Below are 12,500 nucleotides of genomic sequence, written 5' to 3'. Positions count from 1 at the left end.
CTTCCCTGGTTGGTATAGTGGCCTGGTGTAAATTTAGCTCATAATTTTGAAAGATTATACTCACAGCAAACGATGATATCGGATATTTAGTAAAGCCTTTTTAGCGCATGTAGTTTAATTTTAGATTGGTAATATTGCTTAAGGTTACTGAAATAAAACGAGGTTCATTGCAGGTACAGGATTAAGTGTCGATGCGTCAGACTGCGGGGCGTGAGAGATGGACGTGTCTTGGCCCGCCAGGTGATGCCTGCGTTACGCATGGACCGGTGTTTGGCAATATTGTTCATAGAAATGTGATTTATACAACTATCATGCAAACACACACACATATTCTTCTCCAGCGGAATGTGAGTAGGACGCTATATTATTACATGGCCAGTGAATCCATGCTAGTTTTTCTCTCGTCATCTCCCTTTGTTGATCCATCCACAACTTTACCGCCCATAATGCTCTAAACTTAGGCCGGGAGCACCACCCTACTCGTCACGCCTAAGGCCCTAAAACTTTTCCTAACATTGAACTTTTCAGATGTTATCCTCAACTTTTCTCTCCTTTGGGCTTCTTCGATCATAATGTTATTTCCGTATTTTGTCCCGCCTTTCCTCTGTCACTTCGGGGTTACGCAACATTACACTGCAAACAGGAGGGTCTCCTGCTGCACTGTTCCTATTTCCTTCTTAGTAATTACAGTTCCCGCGTTCGCGTGTTAGCAACCCATTTGTCTGCAGCCTAAATAATTGCGGCGTATTTATGTATGGAGGCGTATAGATATTTGCGCTGTTAATATCTTCACCAGACGCGGAGATTATCCGCCTAAAATTAAGGTTGGCTCTGGAAGGATAAAGGAATGAGAAATTACGCTAATCGTGTGTCAGACAGCGACATGCATCTTGCCCCTTTCGGGGTGACGATGGTGTCCCAGTCCTGCCCCCTCCCTCTGGCAGCGGTGAGTTTTTTTTATTTTATATATTTTTTATTTATTTATTTATTTATTTTTTCCTCCTCTCCTTCGCATCATCCCACCGCGGCGTTTCTCCTTATTTGTGTTGGATTATGCATTGGTCGAAAATTATCCTGAGTGCAATACAGTTCAAACATTGATATTTACAAGGCTGATGAGAGTAATGAGAAAATTTGCATAAAAAACAGGAACTCAGAACAATGCAAGGCTGTTCGCCGTTTTATGGCTGATAGAGGCAATACGCTTCTCTTCCGTGCCCCGTGAAGCTTAGAGAACATCTGAAAGAACCAGGAGCGTATTGTGGCGGCAGATTGAATCTGATCCGACCCTTAGGCCCCATTTACATGAGGCCACTGGTGGCCGCCACTAGTTATCCCAGTGTGAAGGGGTCGAGTAACCACAGGCAACCAGAAGCAGTCCGGAAGCTGAAGAAACAAAGCCCTCGTCTCCTTGTTAACGTTTTTTCTTTTCTTTTTTTTTCTTTCTTTTTTTCCAACCCTCTGTTCAAGAAAACTTTGTAATGTGTTTTCGGACACATATGAAGCCATTGATAGATGACCACCAGAGGAACAGAAGGCTTCCTGTTACAAGAAAGTATAGTCTGGTGTGTCAACAACTGGTACACTAGTCTGTGGCGTGGTGAGAGCACCTTTGGTGTGCATGGTGGCGTGGGGCGTGCGGTTGCCTTACCTGAGATGTCAATGATCTACGGTATACACGTAGCACAAGATTCTCCCGAAATGTTTTGACAAAGAGTACATTTTTTTTTTCTTTTACGGTGTAATGAGTTTAAGCATTTCTTTACAGAATACATTTGCCGCCAAGGTGGTTTGTTACGCATTTTTGGTGGCGACTTGAAAGACTTTTTAATGAAGAACATTCAGAAATCTTATGATAGGATAGAACCGCTTGCCTTGCAGCTCATGGAGTAGTTGAGTGACTTCATGCCTGCTTAAGTAAAATTAAAGCGTTGAACCTTTTTCTTTATATTGGCAAAATGTGGTGTTATTCACGTTGACTTTTCCATTGCTGTTGAAACTGTGACCCAGAAGATTCCATATCTTTCCTTCCTTCCTTCCCTTTTTTTTTTTTTTTCTATACTTCGAATTTTTCTTTTCTATTTTTCGATCCTTAAAAAGTTTTCGTGAATAAAAAAAAAATCAAAATCCCGCCAACTCTAACTTTTCCCATGACTTCTGACATTTAGCCAGAAATATCTCGAATAAATTTTCCTTTTCATCCATCCCATCACCTTCAGCCATGCCAGACGAGACCACCACGATGTGTAAAGCCGAAGTTCTTGCTCAGACCTTGACTAAAAATTCAGCATTAGATTCTTGTGGCCCCCTTTCCCCCTCTCCCAGACCCTTGACTTAATAAAGAAGTTTCGATTGGCATCAAGCAATTCCTGCCGTCATGGCCGCGGTGCGCTGTGGCTTGGCATTCCAGCCTGACTGAGCTCATGTGTTGATGGACGGTCATGGTTGGGAGTCTCGGAGTGACAAGGGCACTAGTTTCTTGCACGTTTTATGCTGTTAACTGCAAATGTCGGTGACATGTCTAAGGGCAGGAATACCACAATGGGTGTGAACGTAAGAAAAACAAACATCGCGGCTTATCTTTTTATCGCCTGCATTTCATACCAAGGCGTCAAGATAAGTCTCTGGTTATCGCGGATCTCCTGAGTTCAGACTTCAAACCCTTGAGATAGTAAATTCTGTGGAACGCACTTCGTAATGTATAAGAAAAATGTATCTAATTAAGTCATGAGCAACTAATGCATGCTTATTTCTTCTCCGAATTTGAGCCTGCAGAATCAAGCTACAACACTCGATTGTGACTAAGAATGATCTTCACATTGACTGGTGATATCGTGTGGCAACTAAATTAATTTCCACGAAAAGATTTTTATACATAGGCTATATCTACATTAATGTCAACTACTACTGCACTCCTAACTGATTGTTATTCTGAAAGTCTCAATAAACTGCCTATGAATGCGGAACTGGAAACCACGGTGAGACTTCCTTCAGTTTTTGGCATCTCTCAAATACCACCACCACCACCACCACCACCACCACCACCACCACCACCACTGTCGTCTCGTCTCTTGCAATAATTCAATCAGGAATTGGCCTCAGCGGCACTCAAGGGATATTGCTGTGTGAGGAAGTGGAAGGATGGGGAGGACACATTTCATCCATCCTCCCGCGAATCTCATTTAATTAAGTGTCTTTCTCTTTATTGTTAGTAGTGGGAGAGCTCGACCGTGTCCTGCAATAAGACGAGGAAGGGCGCAGCGAGGAGGACGTAAGAATAGGAGCAGAGGGACATTTTTTAGTCTTAAGAGCATGTGACGAGAAATCCTGTTATGCAGACACGTATTGGTGTTCATGAAGAAAACTGATATACTAGTATGTTCTTTGTGTGTGTGTGTGTGTGTGTGTGTGTGTGTGTGTGTGTGTGTGTGTGTGTGTGCGCGCCCAGTGGATGTGAATGAACTTTTAAGGCTTTATACATCAGATTTTATTACTTCACTGCCTTCCATCCCTTTTTATTTGTCGTTACTGTATTAGGTTATTTAATAGACGGTCTTTAAATTCGAAGAGAGAGAGAGAGAGAGAGAGAGAGAGAGAGAGAGAGAGAGAAAGAGAGAGAGAGAGACGAACCCTGAATACCTCACAAATATATTTTTTTCTTATGCAGTTACGAGTATAATTTATCCACCAGCACAGAGAGGCACGTTTAGGCATGTTACATTTTTTTTTTCATTAGTAAGGATGTGAAAAATTGCATCACACCAACGTGAAATGAAAAACTGCCGCTGTTGAAATGTGTTAACGCATCCAAACAGCGTTCATGTCGTTTTTTATTGCTCACACCTTGCTAAGTCAAACAGAATTCTGCGAGCGTGGCCATTTTTTACTGTAATGCTATTGAAGAATGAATAGGAGAGAGAGAGAGAGAGAGAGAGAGAGAGAGAGAGAGAGAGAGAGAGAGAGAGAGAGAGAGAGAGAGAGAGAGAGAGGAAAGTTTAACCCTCCCTCCGTGGGCACAAATCAAGTTCAGTCCCTCCCGTGGCAGATAACAGCAGCTCAGCAGGTTTGGGGTAATGTTACTGGAATCAGGGGAACGACTATTGATGTAAAACAGTTTGCCCCTCCTGCTCTCCTCTCCATCCACCCCTCCTCCTCCTCCTCCTCCTCCTCCTCCTCCATTCTGACGGCTATTGTGTAAAAGTGATGCCAGACAGACGCCGCCGCACCACCCTTTACTGCTCCGAGGCTTCGCTAGATGTAATTAATTTTGAGCCACCGACTCAGTAATGGCCTGTAAACTGGGAGCCCGCCGATGCCTGTGTGTGTGTGTGTGTGTGTGTGTGTTCTCGTTCTATATCCGGGGTTGCTTATTGGTGCGTGTCGTTTTAATAAGTTTGGTTTTTGTCAATTTATCCCTGTTTTCATTTTGTCTTTCCGCTCATAAGTACTGTTGTGGCTTCTTTTAAACTCTTACGTCATTTCTCTGGCTTCTTCATTCTCCTTCCTCCTCTCCTTTCATCCTCTTTCCTCGTACCCCTCTTCCTCCTCCTCTCCACCCCAGCTCATTCTTCTTTCTCTTCGTCGTCGTCGTCCTCTTCGTTTCCTCCTCTCTGAAGGCGGAAACAGATTATAGCTTGAAGATTACGTCAGTCCTGAGTGTGGAGAGTGACGTGTGGGCGCCATTAGGTGGGCGGCACGCAGTTACTCTTTCGGATTGCACGGTTTTCTCTTTCATGTGTGGCGACTTATCATTCGCTCCGGCCCCGCTAAGTAAAATAATGATGAAACGTAATATTGCCTCACTTTTCATCGAGTGGTGCTGCGGGTTGCTGACTGGATGGCTGTTGCTGGCTCGTCTGATAATTGGTGACGCGCTCTCTCTCTCTCTCTCTCTCTCTCTCTCTCTCTCTCTCTCTCTCTCTCTCTCTCTCTCTCTCTCTCTGAGCAGGCAGGCAGGCAGACACAGCACTGTTTTAGGAAATGGGTTTGTTGTAGAAGTTTTTCTTTACGAGGCGAGTGAGTGATGGACGGACGCGCCCGGGCCAGTGGTGGTGGTGGTGGTGGTGGAGGCGATGGAAAGTTAACACACACGACGTGAAATACATTACGTCAGCCTCGTCCTGACGTCACGGCCTCGTCTTGCCACGCACCACCATCACCGCCACTACACTCTTGCTCTCCTCGACCTTATCACACGTTTTATAACATAGGAGACATGAATATTCCTCGTGTTTATATAATAATTACGTCACCATCTTTTGATAGCATGAAGGATGAGTTCAGCAGCATTCTTCAAGGCTGGTGCTTCCCACCACCCTCAAACGATCTGACGTCGACACGCGTCAACCAATGAGAGATTACCATGCATATTTTTTCGACTGACAGCCTATCAAAAAGTGATACAGGTTGGGGTAAAGGAGGCCAAGAGTCTGAAGCCGGCAGGGGTGGTGGTGGTGGTGGTGGTGATTGCCTTATGGCAGTAGACGGCGGATCTGAGAGCGAGGTGTCCATTGTGTTGCCCAGTGATGGTGTTTGTTCTTTTTGTTAGTTATTGATCGTGACTGCATCATCGTCAAGGGTGCGTAAGGTGGAAGGTAAGGAGGATGACCTTCTGTTTATGTTGTTACTGATGTATAACAAGGCTGTGGATAGTGATTAGTGCAGAGGTGCAGGAAGGATAGATTCTCCCGCAGTTAAGTTTAGGCCTCCATAACAGACATGGCGGGAAGGGCATTGTTGTATTTGCTTGCTCTATTTGTATTCTTTATTAGAATTTGGTCATATACATTGTGTATGATTACTATTAATAGGTTCTGTTAGTCTTTGCATTTTTGTATTTGTAAAGTTGCGCCCCCTTCTTTTTTTTTTCTGATTTTGTATTAATTATTATTATTATTATTATTATTATTATTTATTTGTTTTTTTTATTTTATTTATTTTTTTTATCAATCAATGGTATTTGTGTGAGAGACGGGAAAGACGGATTCACAGGTTGCTGAAAAACCTGTGAATCTCTATTACCATTACATCATATCACCACTAACATGAACCTTCCAACCATTACTTCCTATACAAAAACCACGCACGAGTATGCCCTTCTGTACTGTCGCCACCGCTTCCGTCATCCCCACCTTGACGCGTCTGTTCCCCCTTCCCTCCGCTCCATGTATCCCTCCCTCCCCCTCTTTCTTCGGTCTCTCTCTCTCTCTCTCTCTCTCTCTCTCTCTCTCTCTCTCTCTCTCTCTCTCTCTCTCTCTCTCTCTCTCTCTCTCTCTCTCTCTCTCCTAACTAGCAATCAGTCATTCCATTAATTATTTTATCCAATTTACTGTCTTACTTGTCCACCACATGTAATTGTGTTTATGTTCACCCATTGTGATGATTTGTTGTATAAGAACGTTAGGACGTCATGGAATTACTTATGAAGACGTTACAAGCACGATCCTGCACACACACACACACACACACCAAAACAATCATGTTGTGTTTAAAGGGTTATAAAGATGTTAGGAGTAGATTTGTAGTAATTTTCATCTACGCCATCATCACATCACCACTACACTTGTCAGCATACCATCCATACCATCACCGCTCACCGCCTCGCTTCGCTTTGTTCTCCACCACTCCAGTCCGCCACGCCAAACCATGTTAGCGGCTTCTTCGCACACCACCCTCACCACTCCCAACTCCACCTCTATCCCCCTACCTTTGCCTCCACCCGCTTTCCCTCCTGCACTGCCAATCCCCGCCTCCACCCCCCCATCCACACCAACAGCTGACTCTAACGACCATTCACAAGACCACAAACATAATGAGTCGTTAAGCATTGTCATTACTTAACTCTAATACTACTCTCGTTAATATTCACACTCGTTAACCACCATCACCACCACCACCACCACCACCACCACCACCACCACACACCTTCCACCACACTACGAGCACACCACCATCATAATTATTACACCACACGCTATTACCACACTTCTCAATGTTACCTTCATGCAAACTCTCCGCCCACCTGAGCACCACCTCTGCTCCACCTGTCCTCCACTCTCCTTCGCCTCTTTGTTTTATGATATTCACGAGTTCCATCCACAGTCTTCCCCCTACCACCTCTACCCGGCACCTTTCACTCATCCATTAATACCCAGGTGCCTACCCCGCCACCTTCATCAAGCCTGCCCCTCCTCGTTACTACCGTCACCCTGCCCTACACTCTGTCACCACCACCTCATCTCATCTAACTGCTTTCACCATCCTTTCAACCATCACTCGAACCTCGTCAACACCACTGCCACCATCGTCATTAATACTACCTCCACTATTATCAGCATCACCACCATTAACACCATCACTATTACTCATTACCCTCACCACCAACAGTCACCACCTTCACAATACTTCATCACCATTATTATCATGTATACTGAAAAAGATCATCAAAGTCAGACACTATCATTATTACATTGTGGCCATCATCACCATCACCACAAACGATGTGACCAACAAAACGTCCACTACGGTTGTAAAGACGATGGTTAGAGCTAATAATATAACATGACCATTATACTCAATCCTCACCATCATCATTACTACTACTACTACTACTACTACTACTACTACTACTACTACTACTACTACTACTACTACTACTACTATGACACCACCACAACCGCTGTTATCATTACATACCACTACTATCACTACTGCCACCACCGACAATACCACCATTAACATTACCCGGCCGTCACCACCACCACCACCACTCCTACCATTTCCACCACATCTCAGCCTCACTCCACACCCCGGACACGCACACGCCAGCCACACGTTTCCACCCAGACCACCGCTAGCCGGCCAGCCAGCCACCCTCCAACGCATCTGAGTTTGCAAACTAATGATGTAATTTGGCTCATTCTTCTTCTGCAAACGAAGTCAGGCACAGTCTTCAAGCAATTACAGGACGGCGTGGAAGGAAAGAGGGAGGGAAGAAGCAGAAGGAAGGAGGAAGGATGGACTTAAGTTTGTGTTGGGTGCAGGAGACATTCACGGCGGGGGTGAGAGAGAGAGAGAGAGAGAGAGAGAGAGAGAGAGAGAGAGAGAGAGAGAGAGAGAGAGAGAGAGAGAGAGAGAGAGAGAGAGAGAGAGAGAGAGAGAGAGGATAGTATGAAGGGAATTAAAGAGACACATTGAAGGAAAATATAAATAGAAAGAATGACTATGGGAAGACTTATAATTTCATGGAAATGCAGAGGGAGGGAGGAAGAGAGGATGGGCGAAGTAGTATCGAGTGAAAGAAAACGGTACGAGAGATTGAAGGGGAACTAAGGGAAAAGGGTGTTCTAATGGACGGAAAGCACGACTGTAGGCTAAGTGGTAACCTGTGTCTTCATCCCTTAGCAAAGACCGTTTAGAAATCGTGGACTAAGAGATTATAATAATTGTCTCCACTTCTCCTCACTCATTTCTGTCTTCATTTCCAGTGTTATCTTGTCCTCGTCCTTTTACGCAGGATCCTCCACGGCTCCATTGCACCACTCGCAGCCTCGTACTCGCAGGGCGCAGTGTCCTTGCAAATATTATCCAGTGCACATATGCGGCTTCTATTTTTAGACGGATGTTGAATTCATTTGAATAAAAGAATAGAAAAGATCGTGAGGGGCATGAGCAAGAATAACTTGACCCGCGCCGCGAAGGGAGGGGCGCAGGAGATGCTGGAGGAGGAGCTGCACTATTTTGGTTCATGCTTGTCGTATTTTTCCTGAATAACAAATAGCTTCCATAATTTTTGCTTGCGGGGGCCTCATTTCTGGATCAGTTTATCATTGTTATGTCACTGTCTAACACATGAACCCAAGATTTGTAGAACAGTATGGCAAGGCGAAAAGCCATCCTGGTTATTAATTCTGGTGTCTAGGAATGAAAGGAGGAGTTTAAAACGAGATACAAACGTAGGGAATCTCCAGTGAACTTTTAGATGACTTTTTTTCATTTAATTTTTATATCTCGGCAACGGAACGCATTCCTTTGCGTGTACAGGGCTCTCACTGTCCATCGTGAATGTGTCGCTCCTTTTAACCGGTCTCTTCTCAATCATCCATCACTCCCAGCAGTGTTGTTGTTGTTGTTGTTGGTGGTGGTGGTGGTAGTGGTGGTGGTACTTGGTTTCCTGAACTTTAAAAAAATAAAATAAATAAAAAAATAACTTATTCAAACTTTTTAACTGATACCAGGGCTGCTGCTATTTATTTATTTTTTTTGTTTACTTCTTACTGTGCATGATGTAGATTTTTTTTTTCACAAAGATCCTCTCTCTCTCTCTCTCTCTCTCTCTCTCTCTCTCTCTCTCTCTCTCTCTCTCTCTCTCTCTCTCTCTCTCTCTCTCTCTCTCTCTCTCTCTCTCTCTCTCTCTCCAACCAGAGTCAGCAAACAGTCAGATCTATAATAGTTTCTGATAACAAAACTAAAATTATTCATCAAAATGTTCTACGAATACTAATACTTCGTCAGCTGCTCCAGCATGAATGCAAATACTTGGATTCCTGTTTGCAAGAAACCGATACGCTGAATTCATGTTTTCGCGTATAATTCGAATACGAACACCAAATATTCATCACTGAATGTAATCACTGATTTCACGGACAGCCTGCCTTCACCTTTGCTCGTGAAGTGCCCTTTGCTGAATTGTTTCCTGGATATAATTATATTTTCGTCTTGCAAACAGTCCGAAAAGCAATATTTCTGTGCATAATCATATTGTTCTGGAACACTATGGCAGACCTCCGCCTCTCACCTCGCGCCACCCCCATTCAGCCCGCGGATGTACGTACACGCTCACGATTGTGGTGCTTACCTTTCTTATCACCACATTCTGTCTAGATAGCTGTTACTAAATGCGTTCTGGGTGTAAATTCGTTTGCGCTTGAATCATTTTTATTGTTTTGCTAATTATAAAGGAAACTCACGGTCTGTTGCATCTGGAAATAGATAGAATTCATATAATAATTTTTCACTTTAATGTGCCCCTCGCAGGAACAAATATAACAATCCACACGTTAATTTAGCACAACACTGGTTGGGAGAGGAAAGAGAGAGAACATAACATCAGTACGGGAGTTTTGAGTTTGCAAAAAAAAAGTGGAGGAAAAATAATGATAGTCATAGATAGAGCGTGCCAAGCAAGACAGTACTATAGGACGGCGATGTGAAGAATTTAGGTTGAAGAAAGAGATAGGAAGGAAGTGGTTCTCAAATAGAGTGGTAGAAGAATGGAGTGGACTCAATAATTAGATTGTTAGTGCTGAGTCATTAGGGAGCTTTAAAAGAAGATTAGAAAAAAAATATGGAGGGGGATGACAGGCGGAAAAAAGGTAGCTATGTTTCGAAGAGGGACTGCCACGTGTAGGCCTGATGGCTTCCTGCAGCTTCCCTTATTTTCTTATGTTCTTATGTTCTAAGAAGGTTTATTTTTGGACTCTCTTTGTATATTATGCCCTTAGTGTCTCTCTTGTATATATCCTCTTTACACGACATCTCTACGTTCGTGATTGCTAAAAGCCTTGAGGTCAGAGTTGGCGGATGAGTCTTGGCACATATCCTGGACACTTCTGCACTTCCCTACATTCAGAAGGCGCTAATTGAAGTTACACTGGTTTTTAAGGATGTTTTATGGTTATAGTAACAGATCAAAGATATTTCTACATTTTTAATGGGGGAAACACTCTTGAGAACCCAGTTGATAGTCTGTGTGGCCTTTGTAAACAGTCGTGAGGGGAGAGCGCAGCGTTTCAGAATACGAGTCTTTGCCAGGAAATTCGTGAGCTGTCTAATGAAAATGAAGAGGAGCTTGTGTTCCATACATCTGCTTGATGCACTGGCTTCCCTTTTAAGAAAGTTAGAGCGAGAGGGAGGAAAGTGCATAGACACTTTGTGAGAGAGAAAACAGAGGGAGGGAGGGAGGACAGGAGGAAGGGCGGTAACTATAATAGATGACGTGCGAGGAAGGAAGAAAGATCAGGGAAGGAAGGAAGGAAGGGAGGGAAGAGGAAGGAGAAGGGGGAAGAGTGTTATTTTAGGTGTCAGTATGCGAGAGAAAATAAGGAAACATCACGGGAAGGAAAATATATGCTATAATAAAGTTAGTGATAAAGTTGGTAATGAAAAATTATGTAATAACGTTGTCGAAACTCAAGGGACGTAAGCGACACCATGATAAGTAAAAGATTTGCCAAGGGAAAATAATAAGAAGAGAAAAGAGAGCGCGTAAGACGAGAAGGAGCAGTAAGAGGAAGAGGAGGAGGATGAGGAGGAGGAGGTGATAAGGGAGATGGAAGGAAGCAAATACAGAGGGAAAAGTGGGAGAGAGGAAAAGGTGAGACGAATTCAAGCGAAGAAGGGAGGAAGAAAGTGTAAGGAAGAGGAGGGAAAAGTGGGGCTGCAGGATGAAGAGAGGAAAGAAAGATAGGAAGAAATGGAATGGCGGAAAGAAAATGAATGAAAATAGTGAGTGGAAACCGATGGGAGGTATTTGGTTGGAGAGAGAGAGAGAGAGAGAGAGAGAGAGAGAGAGAGAGAGAGAGAGAGAGAGAGAGAGAGAGAGAGAGAGAGAGTTGGATGAAGGGAACAGAATGCAACGAGTAATAAAAGTTTAATCAGAAAAACAATTAAAAAGTTTATCTTGTCGGATGAGAGAGAGAGAGAGAGAGAGAGAGAGAGAGAGAGAGAGAGAGAGAGAGAGAGAGAGAGAGAGAGAGAGAGAGAGAGAATATAATCGACTAACATCACCAAACGAAATCAAAACAAAAACCTTAAAATTCACTGACACTTTCTTTCTTTCTTCTCTTACTAATTATTTTTCTGCCACTGTACTTAGACTCACCGAAGATGAGGGTGAGCAGGATGAGGAGGGTGAGCAGGGGCCGGAGGGAGGCGGGGGACGTCATGGTGGCTGGGAAAGAGAGGGGCGGGTGAGGGCGCGGCTGGGGTGGTGGATGGATGCCAGGCTGGTGGGTGGGTCACTTGCTGCCTCGCCTCGCCTCGACCATCTGACGGAGAAGGAAATGTGTGTGGTTATTTTTATTTACTTATCAGTTATTATTTTTCAGTCTTAAGGGAGGAGGAGTAAAGGGCAAAGACACATTCAGGTGGGGGTGGGGGTGTTTGTAATTCTTCTTCTTCTTCTTCTTCTTCTTTTTTCTCTCTTTTTTTGATCAGTCAGTTGTATGTCTGTCTTGTTTCTGTCTGTCGATCCGGTCTCCTACTTTCTCTCTCTCTCTCTCTCTCTCTCTCTCTCTCTCTCTCTCTCTCTCTCTCTCTCTCTCTCTCTCTCTCTCTCTCTCTCTCTCTCCCGTCCCTTCCCTAATAAAACTTCTCCTCACCCCCTCCAATAAACGCCTCACTAATTCCCTATTTAACTAGTGATTCAATTCAATTTTCTTATTCCTCTGCTGCTCGCCCTCACCCTTCCGTCCCCGCCATCATCACTCCCCTCGCCCTGC

At 44.0% G+C, this 12,500-nt stretch overlaps 1 protein-coding gene and 1 long non-coding RNA gene across 4 annotated transcripts in view; one reads left to right on the top strand and one right to left on the bottom strand.

The window, feature by feature from the left end:
- Positions 1–12,500, bottom strand: part of LOC135112711 (uncharacterized) — a 231,195-nt gene that overhangs the window by 135,277 nt on the left and 83,418 nt on the right. The window contains exon 3 of the mRNA XM_064027450.1: positions 11,882–12,047. Within this exon, the coding sequence (XP_063883520.1) occupies positions 11,882–11,945 (64 nt within the window). The 5' untranslated portion in view covers positions 11,946–12,047. The remainder of the gene's footprint in view (positions 1–11,881; positions 12,048–12,500) is intronic.
- The window catches only part of LOC135112712 (uncharacterized), a 112,703-nt gene continuing 105,620 nt past the window's right edge, over positions 5,418–12,500 (top strand). For 2 of the 3 annotated variants that reach the window (XR_010274542.1, XR_010274540.1), the window contains exon 1: positions 5,418–5,594. This is a non-coding gene — a long non-coding RNA (uncharacterized LOC135112712). The remainder of the gene's footprint in view (positions 5,595–12,500) is intronic. The other variant, XR_010274543.1, reaches the window with a different exon arrangement.

This window comes from Scylla paramamosain, chromosome 2 (assembly GCF_035594125.1).
Source record: "Scylla paramamosain isolate STU-SP2022 chromosome 2, ASM3559412v1, whole genome shotgun sequence".
NCBI classification, from domain to species: domain Eukaryota; kingdom Metazoa; phylum Arthropoda; class Malacostraca; order Decapoda; family Portunidae; genus Scylla; species Scylla paramamosain.
This window is presented reverse-complemented; position numbering and strand designations above follow the sequence as displayed.